Genomic DNA, 16,599 nt, shown 5'->3' on the forward strand with positions numbered 1-16,599 from the left:
GCTTTTCTTTGCAAGCTCCTTTGACTACGATGACCTGGATGACTGAGAACCTTCACAGACGAGCTGAGGATTGTTTCCCCATAGACTTCTTTGTAAACGCAAGTCTTTTTGGAACTTTAAGAGTCGCCTCCTGCTGGTCGTTAAAAAGATATACAGGTTGAAGTTCGTTTCACCTTTCAGACGAAGATGTATCCGTATTTTACACTGTGCTTTAAATCAGTTTTGAAATTATTTTTGTCCTTAACAGGTTCCTCTCCATTTATTCAAGTACTCTAAAGGGGAATGTAATAAATTGTCAATGTTGCGTATTTAAAAAAAACAAAACTTTTATAATAAAAATACTTTTGATTTTAGCATGTTTTCAGAATATGTTTTACATGCAGCATCTTTTCCGTGAGAGTCCGCTTCACATTTTGTAGTCCTAAGAACTAATTTGAACTACAAATGACTTATTGCGTCACATTGCGTCATCAGTAGTGGACAACTGTCACGCGGACCCTGGTAGAAATCATGGCTACAGGTGATGCGTTTAAAGTAAGTTTATTGCCTTGCGTGGGTTTACAGTGCTTCATGGTTGCTCATTTATGAGTTTGGTCATGTATTTATTATTATTCATTTATTTTATCCAGGCGAAAATTCTCATTGAGAGTTACATTTAACTTCCAAGAGGGACCTGGCTAATAAGGGCAACAAAAATGAACTAAATCCGGGCTTATTTCTGCAAGTTAAGATACCTCGGAGAAAGACTTGGAAGTGTTTTTGCTGTGCATTGTAGGTGTCATCTCTGAAGGGGAAAGTGGCCCTGATAACTGGCGCCAGCTCGGGAATCGGAGCCGGTACGAGCGTCCTGTTCGCTAAACTCGGAGCTCTGCTGGCTCTGAACGGCCGCGATGTGGAAAACCTCAACAAAATAGCCAAAGAATGCACAGACTGTGGAGCCGACGAGGTACATAACGTAGTATGCTTCATATATATCTGCACACACTTCCATAATGTAGTTGAATAAACACAAGTTGGATGCTGTAATAAAAATATTATACTTTTATACATTTTCTAGCGGTTGGTACAACCTGTGACCTCCTGGTGGTCAATTTAATGACCAACAGCAGGTCAATTTAATGAGCAGAACTAAGTTATTGAACAATTTTAGTGTTTGTAACTACATCAGAATTACAAAAACAAGCATAGAGATGCATATACCTACTTACTGTATACTTTGTAAGTTACACCTTACTAGTAGCTTTTTTGCCTTCACAACTGCCTTAAATCTTCAAGGCATAGATGCAAGAACATACAGGAAACATTTTGGAGATTTTGGTCCAGATTGACTTGATAGCGTCAGACAGCTGCTGCAGGTTTGTCTCCTGCATGTCTATTTTTTTCAAATCTCCCATTTCACCACAATGCCAGAGCTCATCTGTTGGACTCTGGTCATTTTGGAGGGCATTTGAACAAAGTGCAAAGTCATTTTCATGTTCAAAGTGTGTCAAGAAAACACTATTACACCTTCAGCAGCAGCCTGAACCTTTGATGCTATGCAGGATGGATCTGTGCTTTCATGTTGTTTACGCCAAATTCTGAGCCTACCATCCAAAGCAGCAGGAATGGCACCTGCTGTGGTAGCCTGTGTGGTCTTCTGCTGTGGTAGTCCATCTATTTCAAGGTTTAATGTGTTGCATTTAGTAATACTCTAAATACTCAGAGACTGACTGATTAGATATTTGCATTGTAACTAACAAAGTGACTGGTGAGTGTAAAGAAGCAGTTTTTAAGGCTGGTGCCACTATTGTTATTACTTGACCATTATTTGTGCCATTAACAAAACAGTTTGTTCTGTATTTACTGTTACTTTAGTGTTGAAGGCATACGTTTTTGTCAACTTTATAAATAATTTAAAAACCAGTTCTTAATGAAAGGTTGTGTGTGCATGCAGCCTCTACTCGTTCCTGGAGACCTGACTGATGAGGAGATTGTAAAAAGCACGGTGGAGAAAACTATCGCTCACTTCGGCCGGCTGGATGTGCTGGTCAACAGTGCTGGCATACTGGCAATGGGCAGCATCGAGACAACAGACCTGGCTCAGTATGACAAGGTCATGAACGTTAATGTGAGGTAGGAGACCTGGCTTTATGTAGGAGATGTACTGGTGTCAGTTTCACAAAGCCATATAGTTGTTGATTAAAGAAGAGGTTAGATATAAAACTGGGAAAGAGAAATCATTTATTACATGGCACTCTTCATATATTAAGAATATCTTTATAATAATGATACTTGTCAACCTGTGAGGGTATTTTTTAAGATGCTGCATTTGAATACAACTGAATATGAGATGTATTTTATTTAAATATTCTAAACTGTGCGTGACGTTTAACAGTTAATATTTTATTATTTTGTGAGCAGTTTAGCAGTGCTTTCTCTTTAACGTGTGCATGCGTGCTTGAAAAGTAGAATTAAGCATGTTTAACCATTTTTACACACCATGGACACAATGAAGCTGCATGTATGAAAATGTGAGGCTGTTAAAATATAAAATGTTAAACAATTGATAAGAACACGGTATCCTTTTGAAGTCGATTTTTTTGCATACTTAGGATGGCCAATCCCTCTAATGTAGGATCCATTTAGTCCTACATTAATTCTATTGTGCTGTAAAAACAGGTTGGAATTCACAAGCAGAAAGTGAATTCTGTGCAAATACAGATTTAACACTGCCATTATCGACGGGAACATTATCTCAGTAGAACCATTCATCAGCTGTCTAGACTGGATGTAGCCTGATTAATGTAGGCCTTGGTGAGATACTGCTTTTACTGCAATGGTGAAGCCAATCACAGATGTCAGGATGTTAACTGACCAAGCACTGGTTATTATAATGAGTCATAACTGCATATTTAATGTTCAAAGACTTTTAAAAGTAATTTTAGTTCATATATTACAGATCTATATACCACCTGACCCAACTTTGTGTACCGCACCTGATCAAGACCAAAGGCTCCATCGTCAATGTATCCAGTGTGAACGGACAGAGATCAGTGGGTACTCTGCATGTAGACGCAATATTTAAACAGCACCATCCATATGAAATATCTTTATGAACTTATGTGTTATAAAGCATCTTCAAAGAAGTGTAATTTTTCTCTCTGTAGTTCCCTGGTGTGTTGGCCTATTGCATGTCCAAGGCTGCTATTGATCAGTTTACACGTTGCATAGCACTTGGTGAGCTCTTTATTACCTCCATGTGGACAGCAATATAAAAGTTTGCATTGGCATATAAGAACGGCTCATCATATAACTACTTTTTTAAATTTCAGAGCTGGCGTCAAAGCAGGTTAGAGTGAACTCTGTCTGGTAAGTGCAATAAACATGTTATCGTTGCACAGGTTCAGATTTATGATCACATTCATTTCTCATTCTTCTTTTAATAAGAAGTTTTTCAAACGTGCAGTGCGGCCCTTCACATTTTCAGATTTTCAGCGGATAGTGCTGATAAAAGTGAAAATAGTGAAAATAGCACAAGCAAAGTGGGCATCATATGCCTCCTGCCTGCTCTAACGATGCAGCACCCTGGTTTAAACCAAACAAAGAATTTGACATCTCAAGCAACTCCCGTGGGCGGCTGTGGCTCAGGTGGCACAGCAAGTCATTTCCCAATTGGAACGGTCAGTGGATCAATCTCTGACTCATCCAGCCTCGTGCCGAAGTGTTCTTAGGCACCCCTGATGCATCCATCGGAGTGCGAGTGTGCGCGCCACTGTTACAAAGTGCTTAGAAAGCACTGTGTGATTTTGTGTGTGATTGGGTGGATGGAACTTGCAGTAGAAAGTGCTTTGAGTGCTCAACTGAATAGAAAGGTGTTGTATAAGTATCAGTCCATTTACCTGCTGCTGTGTGCTACAAAGAAGGGGCAACTTCAAACTCCTGAACTGGTTCTCCAAACTTTTTCAAGAGTCCATGTGTGAAAACTGCTTTCAATTCGGTGCTGTTTGACTGTCCAAAACTCTGATGGGGAGAAAAAATTCATTTCTGATTTTATTTGTTCAGTCCTGGTGTGATCATCACCGATGTCCACAAGAGAGCGGGACTAAATGACGAACAGTATACCCAGGTAACATCTACTGTATTCAGCTGAATAAATATGTATAGAATCTCAGTCATGCAACTCAAGTCATCTCAAATGTGAGGATCTATTTCTTTAACTTTTTTTAGCAACATAACCAAAAGTGTAGCATTATTTTCTTATTGTTTTATGTTTTTACCACCAGTTTCTTGATAAGTGTAAGCAGACCCATGCCCTCGGTCGACCAGGCGAGGTGGAAGAAGTGGCCCACAGCATTGCTTTCCTGGCATCGGATGCTGCCAGCTTCATTACTGGAGTCAACCTGCCAATTGATGGCGGCCGTCATGCCATGTGCCCGAGATAAGACCGTGTATGTACAGCATCCTGTACAAACATGGTCTTAACTGGTCTTATCAACACCCATACAGCACTCTGCTAATATAACACTTTTAAACCTGGAGTCTGTCTGTGTTTTTGAATTGCGTGAGGCTGCAGTAACATTGCCCCTAATGGCATTAAAATTTAAATGATGATGAAAGCTGCTAGAGAAAAAAGACATCACAGACACCATTTACCTTCATCTGTACAATGGTAGTAGTGGCTGGCACGACATCAAATTTCCAGGTGTGAAATGAACAAAAGGAAAGTAAAGTGTCACAAACAGGCAGTTTAAATGCATTTATTTTGTTGCGTTTGAAAATTTTCCTTTGAAGAAAAACTCGGAAAGCTACTTATCAACAAAGCTTTCAGACTTTTTATCGAATTACCTATCGAGGCGTTAGACTTAAATGTCTGTGCAGACCAAAACAATGTTAGCTTGTGTACCATGGTAGTTAAGAGTTGTATAGTGTAAAAACAAAAAAAATATCCTCTGAGTCGTTATCATTATTGCATATTTCAGTAAGAACCTTTAAACCTCCGAATGACAAAAAAATAAAATACAATCCTAAAACGGTGCCTAGTTTGAAGATTTTAAATAATCTTTAAATAGAATCCACTGATAATAAATGTATACATTTACATTTTGACAAACTTAAATTATTTTGTCAGAATCATACAAAGAATATTGAAAACGGTAATACCTTGAAAATATAATTTAAGAAATTTGGCCTGTATGTATACGTAACAGTCTTCCCTTTAAAAGCACAGACCTAGCTTTGCTGGCAAGAGTTTATCATACGCGTGTCGACTGCGGCAGCACCAGGTGTCACCTCTGTGTCATCCCAGATCATATCAGGCAACGACTTGTTTTGCTGCGGGATGGGAGGAACAGAACGAGGTAGCATCTTGACACTTTTTTTTTTTTCAGTTCACACGAGAAATCTTTGCTCCACCTTGACATTTAAGGCACCCCACAGCAGTTATTTGTGTGAAGATATCCGCATAAATGTGGTGTCTCGTAGCACTGGACAGTTAATAGAGGCTCAAAAAGACTTACCTGGAGACTGTGTGTGTGTGCTTGAAGCACACTATACCTGAATGAGTGATATGACATTGATACCGTGTATCCTTAAAGGCTGTGTAACAATAACTATTGCACTTTATCTTACAATATACAGTACATATACATGTTTAAATAATACTTAAACGTTGAAAGAAGGAGTAACTGAATTTGAACTGTTCTGTATTTCCATACAAGTCAGACCGTGAAGAAACTATGATACACCGTGGTCTGAGAGATGACAGAAATGAGACGTTCATAATACTTCCTTCCAAAAGGGGCATCCAGGTCTTGTGTCACACAAACAAGTCTCTAACAAAAGGAGCTTATTGTGTTGCATATGCTGATTAGTGCCAGAAGTCTTATCTCTGCGATTCCAACGGGCCTTCTTTATCTGGCGCCCCTCCTGTTTCTGCAGTCCAAGCATATTTTGGGGAGAAAAAAAATGGGAGGTTGTTTTTTTTTGTGTTTTTTTTTCTTTTTTGCAAATCACTGAAGTGCTGTTCTCCCTAATCCAAAATCTTCCATGAAGTCACTGCTTTTAGGAGCGTGCCACAGTTATTTATAAGAAGCACACAGGTCCAACCTCTAGGTGATAGTGTGCCCCGGGCTCTGCAGTTGGGAGGTTGTGCACATCCACTATGGGGAGTAAGTTTGGATCCTGGCTCTGGAAGATAAAATGCGTCTGATGCCAGCGCCCATCCTTGATCTGAAAGCCAGATTTGCATAGTGTTATGGGATATAATCACAAAATTGCATGAAAGAATCAGTTCTCCGTCGCCTGGCGTCATTTCTATATTGACACAATTTTATCAGCTCATTTTCAGATATCCATCACTGTCTTCAAAACCAGTGCAAAAAGAGGTAAATGGAATTTAACTGGGCCCCTCACTGAAAAAGCAGTCTATTCTCGATCCTCAGACGTCACTGGGAATAATTTTAATTGGAATGACTTTCTACCAAAGAAATGCTCCTTCCAGAAACTACTGACAAAGAGTTTTGTGGATTATCCAAAGTAACCGGGACAGGATTTATGGAAAGAAGGCTAATGCTGCATTCCTTTTTTTTGAGCACATCAAACCAAACTGCATTAACCCACAAAATATTAGGTTGAATATTGAAGAATGGAGCTGGGGTGAGAAGGTGATTAGCTTTGTGAAGCATGAAGGCTTAAAGAAAAAAACTAAACAAAAAACTTGGTTAACCAGTATCTCTGTATAACTGATGAAACAGCCAGCTGGCTGTTAAAAAATGAAGTTGTGTTTTTAGAGGAACTTGTCATAAAGTCTTTAAACCCCAACCTCCGGGCCACGGAGCGGTACCGGTCTGTGAGTCGTTTGGTACCGGACCGCAAGAGTTGAGGCTCGGGTGTGAAATTTATGGTTTTCAAGGTTATTTTTTTAGTGTTTTTATCATTAACTCCGTTTCCCTGGGTCTTTTCCCGTCTTATGAATGAATCTTCTTTTTTTTTGGTACCGGTGCTGGTTTTATTTTGTTGTATTTATCCGCGACACCTTAAAGGCAGGTGTGTGAAAATATTGTCGGACATAAACCGGTCCGTGGTGCAAAAAAGGTTTGGGACCGCTGCCCTAAAAGGAAAAAAAACCATTTCTTGCTTTGTACAAAAAAAAATACATACATTAATAATACAATTAAGACCAAAGTACTGAGTACTGCATTGACTTCAGTGCCATAATGGTAACGACGCATACCCAGCAGTCATCTCTGGGTACGAGCGGCTGCAGGAGGTCTCCTGCTCCAATCCTCTCCCCTGTCCAGGCTTTGAAGCTTACAGCTGTGGATGAAGGTTGCAGGGAAGGCCCTGCTGCCCACACAGACATGTTGAGGCAGTGAATGATGATGTGCTGCACAGCCTCAGTGCTCAAAAGGTGGATGAAGTTCATCTGGATGCGACCGACCCCGGTGTCCAACTATAAAGTAAGTAGATTTTTCTCAATGCTTTTAAAGGTGAAAAGGTGAAAAGGTCAAGTTCAGAATCTGGACGACTTGGTGTTATGACAAACTAATTTGCTGTATACTGAGTGTATTGGCTTCATCTTACATCATTTACTCTTTTTTTTTGCAGTAAATGTACTATAGTACGCTCAGAAAAGCAGTTAAACTAAGATAAATGATAGCAACCCCTAACAATTGTTAATTTACAATTAAAAATAACCAATTGTTAGTCTTTCTAATGGACAGACTTGAGCACAATCTGTTTGGATGTTGATAACAGACTGCAGCTCTGCTATGAATCTGAATGAGGTACATCTGGATCACAGATTGTACCTGTAACCCTGTTATTATATTCACAGTTTACCAAGGAAATAGATCAGTCCATATTTGTGTTATTGTGTGCCATTCGGTGTTTTGTTGCAATATCTTCAAGCTGAAATGACAAAAGAATCAGTGGATAAAGGGTATTTTCAGAGTCTGAGGATTTACTTGCCAACTCAGTGTGTGTTTGATGATGACTTGGCCAAGTCTGAAGACCAAATGTGATGCCTTAAGATTCACTACGACTGTGATCTTTCCAAATAGTCCTAGAGTTTATTGTGCAGAGCCAGAAATTGAACAGCTGTGCTCCTTTATTTATTGCACGAGTGTCATTATGCACACACATGGCCCATCTTAAACCCCAAGCCTCTCTACTTTTTCAGAAATCTTTCTGAAGCCAACACGAGGAAAACATTTTCCACAAGGACACAAGCAATCGTGGATTTGATATTTACCCACCGTCTGCATAGTTTTCAAAGCAATCTTGTCTGTATCTAAGTGACATGTATTTACATTTTACAGGATATTGTATCTAGCTGAGGCAAATGGATACAAATAGATAACCTAACCTTGGAAACCGTGAGAGGCTTCAGGCAAGTTTGTCCTCCACCAGTGAAGTTGCACGTCACCTCAATCATGTCAGCTACGCATCCGAGGTTTGGATCAATCCAGTAAGTGCCTTTCAACATGAAGGAAGGATGGGAGAACAACCCTTAACTACATAAACAGAGACCATATGTGCGCAGAAATGATGGTCCTGTTTAAATATTTCCTCACCGTCATACATCTTCTGCTCACAGTTGTAGAGATCTCTGCAGATTCGGGCAGGATTGTCGCGGGTTCCCAGCGGGTTCTTAAGACTCTGGATCAGAGTGCTGAGATGCTGCAGCGTCTTAAATATCTCATTGCCCTGGTCTAACATGGGCAGGTCCATGCTCGGATAATTCTGATTTGCACATAAATAAATCACTTGAGGTTTTGAAATTTGTCTTTAAGTACATGAAACTTCATTTCATTGTTAACTGTTGGTTTATTTGTAGCTATTCTTGAAAACTGTGATAGTCATGACTATATTCTGTACTGCTGCAGTGACCCAATTAACTTTAGCTGCATAGTTTCCATCAATACAAACCTCTTGTCTCAGTGCAGCATGGGAATCAATAATGACTTGAAAAGCAGCACCGAGGGCTTCATTTCTCTGCCAGAAAAAAAAAAGTAGCAAGGCATGAAGGTAACTTGCATTATGCGATTAATCCCAGAAAAATCCAGTTTAACAAAACAGGTGAAACACACTTACAAGTGAAAGGGCAGAACTGGGACGCCCCTAGAAAACAACAGAAAAAAACCTGTTATATTACAACTTATTTTGTCTTATCTGCATTTATGTAACAACAGCCGTTTAGTGCATTTGTGTTCATGAAACAGTTCTGCAAATCCTGATCTACCCTGTCGGTGGTGGTGTTTAATTTTCTCCCAACGTGCAGATAAGACACAATCATGAATGCAGAGGAAATGAGGCATGAAAAAGCAGGAAATAAAGCGTATCAAATGCAGAAAAGAAAAGCTGCTAGCCAAAAGCTATTTGTATTAGATCACAGTGGGGGGAAAAGCAGGTGTAACTAGTTAGATTATCCTGTAAATAGCACCGTATGTTTATAGTTTAAAGTGTAGATGTACAAATGACTTTTTATTCTTCAAATTATTTTCCAGCAGACTTAAAGGGAATCCCACGTTTTCCTACTTTTTACTCTCAGCGTGTCTCAGTCTGTTCTCCCACTAAATCATCCTGTCTTTGCCAGAGATCAATTAATTTATTTATATTTTCTGGAAAATACAAGTCATCCATTTCAACTAAACATAATTTTCCCTGGCATTTCCCCCCCACACGCATGAAACATCAAAATCAACCCCAGATTGTCTGAAACAGAAATCTGCCTTAGAAAAAGAAGAACTCACGGTTGGTCCAGGTGGTCCACGAGGACCAGGAGATCCCTAAAAAGTTCCATTCACACATTAGGCTTCAAAATATTTATAACTTGGCTTTTATAAAAAGTGATTACGGTCATTTATTTCTTTTCATGCTTTAAAAAAAGTAATGTAAAAGCTACAGATGTGATTAATTACTCACTCTAGGTCCCTGCGTCCCCTGTTAGAGAGATGAAAGCAATACAATCAATATAAGTGCAGAGACGACTTTATATTATCTTGTACAGTGTAATGGCATCTTAGTGCTACCAATTCAACAGACAGTCTTTATCTACTGTATTTTGAATTGCCCTCTTGCTTCTTTGCAAGCCTACACTCAGAAATCTTATTTCCACACAGCAAATCCTATTTCCACACGGCAAACCCATACATGAATGTTGTTGGCGTTTTAAGAGTGAGGTTGCGAATTATCCCTGTGTATGAGCGCTCAACAAACCTCTTAAAAAGCTTGAGAGGAGCAAGCAGCCAACATTTATCACCCTGACAGGATTTCCACAGCAGCTAAGTGTCACTGTGAGTGTAACAACAAACAGTGGAACACAATAGGAAATGAAAAGTCCTGAGGGCAAAGGAGGCTGAGCGGTGTGCTGTCTCCATACTAAGTATCCTATTCTGTGCTCACAGTAAAGACAGAAAAGGATTCATCAAAACAGCGCCACGCACCGTCTCCCCTCGACTTCCTTTGTCACCCTGGGGTCCCTGATGGAGAGAAACAAGACAAAGGATCACTCCATCATTGCCAAAAAACCAGGGAGAAGTCACATAAAGCTTGGCACATGGGATGACATACGAGGTACATACAGGATGACCGCTGGGGCCAATGATGCCAACGGGGCCCAAAGCACCCTCCATACCCTGGAAAGCAGAAGCATGTAAGTGACTGAGGACGGATGATGTAGCATCTGATGAAGCGGTACTTAATTTTCATGCCAAGTGTGCAGTTTGTGAGAGTTCAGTGCACAGAAATTGGCTGAAATGCTGCACCGAGTTGCCAAACTACCGTTAATCTTCATCTTACCATCAAACCACGTGGTCCTTTTGGTCCCTGTATTCCTGCTGGGCCAGTGTCTCCTGGAGGTCCCTAGAAACAAGCCCAAGAAAAAAAGACAATAGTATCTGTATTCCTTTGTCTAAACCAAACATGTTATTTAAAGTAGTGAGAACACATCCAAAGCTGTGTGCTACATGTGGGAAACTGGATGATGGGAAACCCTGATTCTCATGATATTGTCTGATGTTGATATGTTTAAACAGCTATATGCCAGTTTTAAACTGTCCTCCATCACCATTAAAGCTGCTGAAGAAATGTCTCTAGCTGCAATTCATTAAGAAGCAGGTCTAAGATCGTGTCTGTGTCAAAGCCCCATGTGCATTAAATTTATACATCTACTATTATAATAGTCATTTTATAATATTAATACAGTAAAATAGTACTTTACTGCACTATACAGATCAGCAGATTATTTTCTCAAACAAACAAAACGATGTTTTTAATATCAGGTTTAAAGAGTTGCTTTAGAAATTTTGTGTGGATTTACCTTAAGATTGTGTAAAAAGCAACTTAGCTTCAAGGTGTTAGCATCTCTCTTTTTGCAGAGGTAAGAGTACAAACAAACACTACATCAACCAGGCAGCTTTTTAAATTAATAAACAGTTATTCTTCAAGTATGTAAGTTGTTAAAAATTACTTTTTTTAAACGAGCAGTCTGGAATCTAAAGCTAAGCGGTTTACAAGCACAGAACACAGCAGCGCAGAATATTCTTATAAATCTAAAGTTTGGTTTCACAAACATGGAGGTGCTGTTACAGATGTGCTATTTCAAACATTTATCCAACAGGTGAACAGCACATGCGCTGACAGGTTTACTTTTCAATATGTATATAAAAAAGGAGTAAATGGTTTGAAGCACAGTGTTTTACAGAAGCCCTGACCATAAAAAGTGCCATTACAAAAACACTACATTTTATACTTATTACAGTTATCAATATTGTTGACATTACAAACGTAACATAACTCCAGAACTTGTCATGCTTTAACTATTCTTGCCCATTTCTTCTGAGTAAGAACGACCATTATAAACTCTACCGAGCACCGGCACAAAGCTCATGCGCTCGACACTCCTGTTCAACTCCCCACTGCAGGAAAATATCCAACATCACTCTCAGGGTTTTAAATTAAAGACTCAGACTCCAATAAAGCCTATTCTGTTTCTTCAGCTTGTAATGATATATACTTCAGCAGTGCTGAAAGTAAAACTTATGGTGTAGCAGATGTCATCCTGAGGCATGTTACAGTAATACCAAACAGCTTTCATGTCTAATATTTCCAAAAATCATATAATATTATGCAGCTCTCGACAACTTAAGACTAAAAAAGTTTTTCAGCCTTAAGGTGACTTAAACCCACAAATTACTTTAATAAGCCTATTCTAAAGGTTAAAAACTTTATTCAGTCTAAAAATGTTGGCCTGAGGTCATCACTTCTAAATGGAGAATGTGTAGAAGCTTACCTTTGGTCCAAAGAGACCAAACACCCCCGGAAATCCTTGTTCACCAGTATCCCCCTAATAAAAAAGAAGGAAGGGAAAGTATGGATATATTGCCTAGCAAAAGAATGCTGTCCTATAAAGGAATTTGAGTTTTAAGAAAAAAAAAGAATCAGCCCTCACCAGTTGCCCTTTAACTCCCTGATCTCCTTGTTTTCCTGGTAATCCCATCCCGCCAATGGATCCTCTCTTCCCTGCTGGACCAATTTGTCCTGGGAGCCCCTTCTCGCCCTATAGAAGAAATGCAATCACACGAGAATCGTTTTTACATCCATGCCATAACCTCTATATAGATACTTTAACAAAAATACAGAAGTCACTATAGTTCAGCGAGCACCTACTTCATGTTTTCTGTGATAAGGCACTGCTAATTGCATTTAGTGTGGTCCCTAATCATGTAGCAAGTATCAGTAGCAAAACTTAACCTAAAATACAGTTGTGCTGGCCTGTTGCTTTCTCATTTGGGTGTCCCTTAAATCGGTTTAGATTTAGATGCAGAAGAACCAAGCTACGGTTCATCAAAACTTGGCATGTTTATGTTTAGATCATCACATATAACAAAATTAGAATGCAACTTGATGCCCTGAGTGGGGCAGCGAGGTGAAAACTGTCCAATGCTTCAGATCTCATAAATACAGCCTCTCTGTTTGTCTTGCATATTTGCATCTTATATAATATTTGCAAGGACATGCAAACAAAAACTGTGGCAATTCATTGATACTTTCCAACACAAACTTCCCGACATTATTGCAATGGATAGTAGGTCTTCTGAGAAACAGTATAAAGACTTTATGCAGCATTCAGCCTTTGAAATTACATAAGGCTCCACATATAAAGGCAGCATTATGTTGCTGAGGGAGGCATTTATAGCAGATTAAAAGCTTTCTGGCAATTACGAGTAATATCAGCAACAATTTTGCCTGCACTGCAGTCTATAAAGATTCTTATGCTGTTAACATGTTCCTTATGAATATGATCAAAGCCAGGCAAGCTGTCAAGCATCATTTCATCATCATCACCTTTGGACCAAAGGATCCTTGATTTCCAGGAAGCCCTGTTACACCCTTTTCACCCTGCTGCCCAGGTTTTCCAGGAAAGCCCACGTTTCCATCTTCTCCTTGCTCCCCCTAAATACAGGAGGCAATTAATGAGCAATATTTTCTTTTCATTCAATGAAACAGGCACCACTGACAGTGTCTTCACCTTAACGCCTTTACTTCCATCTATGCCAGGCTGGCCATCCATACCAGGTGGACCCTCAAGTCCCTCCCTCCCAACAACCCCACGTGGACCAGTGGAACCCTCGGGACCCTTGGACGATCAGAAAACTTTATGTTAATGTTTAAGTTAAGGTTTCATTATATAAGCAGACAAGGAGTTTGTCCAACTCACTGGTGGCCCTTTGGTACCAGATGCACCTCTTGCCCCTGATTGTCCTTTCTGACCCTGAAACACAAAGAATTCATGTCAAGGTTCAGACATGGGTACATAAAAGAAAATACAGTAATAATAATATCCCAGTAATATTGGAAGAGGTGATTAAGTTACTCATAAATGTAAAATCTTGCAACTATTTATGTCCTTACTTGGTCACCTTTGGATCCTTTCAGTCCTGGTTGTCCCTTTGGTCCAGGTTTCCCCTGAAATGATTATTAGTGTTTGATTTAAAGATTGCAGTTTTTTTTATGGACAATTTTACACAATATTCATACAACTGAATTTTACAGTTTACAAGAAAAAGTATACTTACAGGAAGGCCAAGGGCACCAGGATCCCCTCTTGCTCCATCAAAACCTATTTGACCCTGAAAATGTTTATTTTCTTCATTTCAATGCTGATTTTAACCCCGTTTGCACCAAAAATAATGTAAAAAGAGGAGCATATCACTTTTTTTTTAAAACTTTACTTACAGCTTGCCCTGGGTCACCTGGTTCTCCTCTCTCTCCTCTGTCTCCAGGACGACCCTGGATTAAGATTGGAAAACATAATAAACAATCAGGAAGAGCACACAGAGAACCAGCACTTGAAAAACTGCTAAATCTCGGAAACTCACTCTGTCACCTTCAGGACCTGGGAGACCTTCTAATTTGCTGTCATCTCCCTGTTCACCCTAATTGAGCAACATAGAAAAAAAAAACAACTGCAATCAGTAGATTTTCCCTTAAATCCAGCAGTCTTTGCAAAATCAATGCATGCTTTGTTTGAAACACATGGCTTGCTCTCTTTATATGGATGGCAAATCATTACATGCACTATTACCCACAATGATTCCATTTTACATAAATGGAGCCAATATTTGTTCCAGGGTCTTTATGAGATTCATTAAACAATAGCCACAGATATGTGTATAATTTTAATAGGTATGTGCTGTGCATGTATCAAATGAAATAAATAATTGAAGAGCCCAGAAAGGAAAATAAAAAGCTGAAGTATAATTAGGGCTGAGCAGGGGCCAAGTAAATGAACGAAAATGTACTGTAGCAAAAATGATAAAAACAGAACTGTGACAGATCTGTATTTATCTGCACTATTTTTTATTGACGGTCATAAATTTTGCAATCATCCATGTGATTGGATGATATTGATTTAATTAGAGCACAAGCATAGCCATCATATCTAGGATATTGGCAAAGGGAAAATGACAAATATCCACATCCAGATGGCTTCTGCCAAGGGACTAAAAAAAATTGCAAATTAGCATCTCACTAAAACTGTGGTGCAGTGAGTTACATTCTATGCTGCTCCTGTCAAATAAACACAAATTATGTGGCTAATCTCGCCAAAATCATGTGCAGAAGAGTCCAGGTGCTTGGCTAATTATATACACTTGATACACTGAGTTAATTGGGTGTGTCCTAGTTCATATCACTGATCAAATTAGAGATGACTTTGGGGATATTGCAAGGACAACAAGATAGACACAGGAAGCACTAATTAGAGACACAACTGAAGTTCAAGTGTATCCCCAAAAAACACTCCTGACCATGCACTCAAAGACAATGTGCTACATACATTGTTAGGAAGAGCTCATTAGACACAAAGAGCAACTGCCTATTAGAGGCAGTAAATAAGACTGGGAATGTACCTTTTCACCTTTTGGCCCAGGTGGTCCCAGTGGGCCTGGTGGTCCAGCGTGACCCTATGACAAGAAAATACGATTATGACCCAACCTCATTTCAGAACAGCAAGCTCTGAGCTTAAGCTTCACAGTGTGACATGTTTGTAAGACAGAAGAAGAGCAGAAAAAACATCCGACTGCATCCAATAGTGTCACTGGCCTTTACTTCAATAGCGTGCATGCAGTCATAAAATAATTAACTTGAATGAAAATGTTTATTTTACTACTTGATAAGATGAATCCCCAGGTTAATGATATTATTCCGTCTTATATGCAGTAATAGTGTTGCATTTTACTGTTATATTTTTTATAGGTCGTCGTCTCATATATTCTCTGACTGGAGTAGGTGCCACTCATAGGGATCGTTTTGTACGCAAGAATCATCGCAATGACCCGTGAAAAAACATCCCTTTTTATGTGAGTCTGTACAGAGCCTGAAGATGAAAACCTGGCTGTTTGAATATTCCCCTCGGGTCTCTCATTTTTCATAACACCCCACAATTAGATGCTTGTATTAAACAAAGGCTTACCTGGTAACCTGATATGCCCGGGTCTCCTTGTTGGCCCATTCTCCCTGGAGCACCCTAGGGAAATATATATATTTAGCCCATATATACAAACACACTAATGAAGTCTTTTAGTCCTACTGTAAAGAATTTACCACTGGTCCGATGGTTCCTCTTGCTCCCTTCTGCCCAACAAATCCTAGCTCTCCCGGCACACCGGCTGGCCCAGTCTCACCCAGATGACCTTGTTGACCTTTGCTCCCCTGGAGAAAGGCCATCAATGAGCAGCTATTCACTGAGCATACAAATAGCCCTAAGTAGTTGTGCAGTTAGTTTGTCAAAATCAAACATCTAATGCTAAAACTCTACTTGACAAGCACCTTCAGTGTTGTGCTTATTGAGGTTACAGACCTTTCTGTTTGTTTACTACTACAGCAGAGAACGTTTTAACTCCCAGTGCAAGAGAGTAAATTGACAGACATCCAAGATTGAAAGATGTATTTAGCTTCAAGCAAGTGAACTGACAAACCTTTTCTCCTGGCCTTCCTCTTTCCCCAATTTTGCCAGGTTTACCCTCCTGACCCTGATAACAGAAAATCAAACAGGGTTCTAGTGGACCAAAAGAGCTGTCTTTTTATTGGAACTGAATGAAATTTGGAGCTGGCTGC

General features: G+C 39.5%; 2 protein-coding genes across 3 annotated transcripts in view; one reads left to right on the plus strand and one right to left on the minus strand.

The window, feature by feature from the left end:
- The first annotated feature begins 443 nt into the window (after positions 1 to 443).
- Positions 444 to 4,517, plus strand: zgc:101858 (uncharacterized protein LOC449555 homolog). Its single transcript, XM_040050448.1, has 8 exons — positions 444 to 534; positions 776 to 946; positions 1,934 to 2,112; positions 2,939 to 3,032; positions 3,147 to 3,216; positions 3,312 to 3,348; positions 4,042 to 4,105; positions 4,263 to 4,517. The coding sequence occupies exons 1-8, from the start codon at positions 511 to 513 to the stop codon at positions 4,419 to 4,421; spliced, it is 798 nt and encodes a 265-aa protein (XP_039906382.1). The 5' UTR covers positions 444 to 510; the 3' UTR covers positions 4,422 to 4,517.
- Positions 4,518 to 4,720: 203 nt separating this feature from the next.
- col27a1b (collagen, type XXVII, alpha 1b) overlaps positions 4,721 to 16,599 on the minus strand; it is a 64,166-nt gene continuing 52,287 nt past the window's right edge. For both annotated transcript variants that reach the window (XM_040050408.1, XM_040050407.1), the window contains 24 exons: positions 16,461 to 16,514; positions 16,087 to 16,194; positions 15,956 to 16,009; positions 15,393 to 15,446; positions 14,361 to 14,417; positions 14,218 to 14,271; positions 14,058 to 14,111; positions 13,894 to 13,947; positions 13,700 to 13,753; positions 13,511 to 13,618; positions 13,327 to 13,434; positions 12,431 to 12,538; positions 12,272 to 12,325; positions 10,780 to 10,842; positions 10,563 to 10,616; positions 10,425 to 10,460; positions 9,904 to 9,921; positions 9,732 to 9,767; positions 9,073 to 9,099; positions 8,908 to 8,973; positions 8,553 to 8,721; positions 8,345 to 8,454; positions 7,211 to 7,429; positions 4,721 to 6,207 (listed from right to left, as the gene is read on the minus strand). In XM_040050408.1, coding sequence (XP_039906342.1) covers positions 6,061 to 6,207; positions 7,211 to 7,429; positions 8,345 to 8,454; positions 8,553 to 8,721; positions 8,908 to 8,973; positions 9,073 to 9,099; positions 9,732 to 9,767; positions 9,904 to 9,921; positions 10,425 to 10,460; positions 10,563 to 10,616; positions 10,780 to 10,842; positions 12,272 to 12,325; positions 12,431 to 12,538; positions 13,327 to 13,434; positions 13,511 to 13,618; positions 13,700 to 13,753; positions 13,894 to 13,947; positions 14,058 to 14,111; positions 14,218 to 14,271; positions 14,361 to 14,417; positions 15,393 to 15,446; positions 15,956 to 16,009; positions 16,087 to 16,194; positions 16,461 to 16,514 — 1,866 coding nt within the window. In that variant the 3' untranslated portion in view covers positions 4,721 to 6,060. The remainder of the gene's footprint in view (positions 6,208 to 7,210; positions 7,430 to 8,344; positions 8,455 to 8,552; positions 8,722 to 8,907; positions 8,974 to 9,072; positions 9,100 to 9,731; positions 9,768 to 9,903; positions 9,922 to 10,424; positions 10,461 to 10,562; positions 10,617 to 10,779; positions 10,843 to 12,271; positions 12,326 to 12,430; positions 12,539 to 13,326; positions 13,435 to 13,510; positions 13,619 to 13,699; positions 13,754 to 13,893; positions 13,948 to 14,057; positions 14,112 to 14,217; positions 14,272 to 14,360; positions 14,418 to 15,392; positions 15,447 to 15,955; positions 16,010 to 16,086; positions 16,195 to 16,460; positions 16,515 to 16,599) is intronic.

The sequence above is a fragment of the Simochromis diagramma genome, unplaced genomic scaffold, assembly GCF_900408965.1.
Source record: "Simochromis diagramma unplaced genomic scaffold, fSimDia1.1 OVJJ01000131.1, whole genome shotgun sequence".
Taxonomy (NCBI): Eukaryota; Metazoa; Chordata; class Actinopteri; order Cichliformes; family Cichlidae; genus Simochromis; species Simochromis diagramma.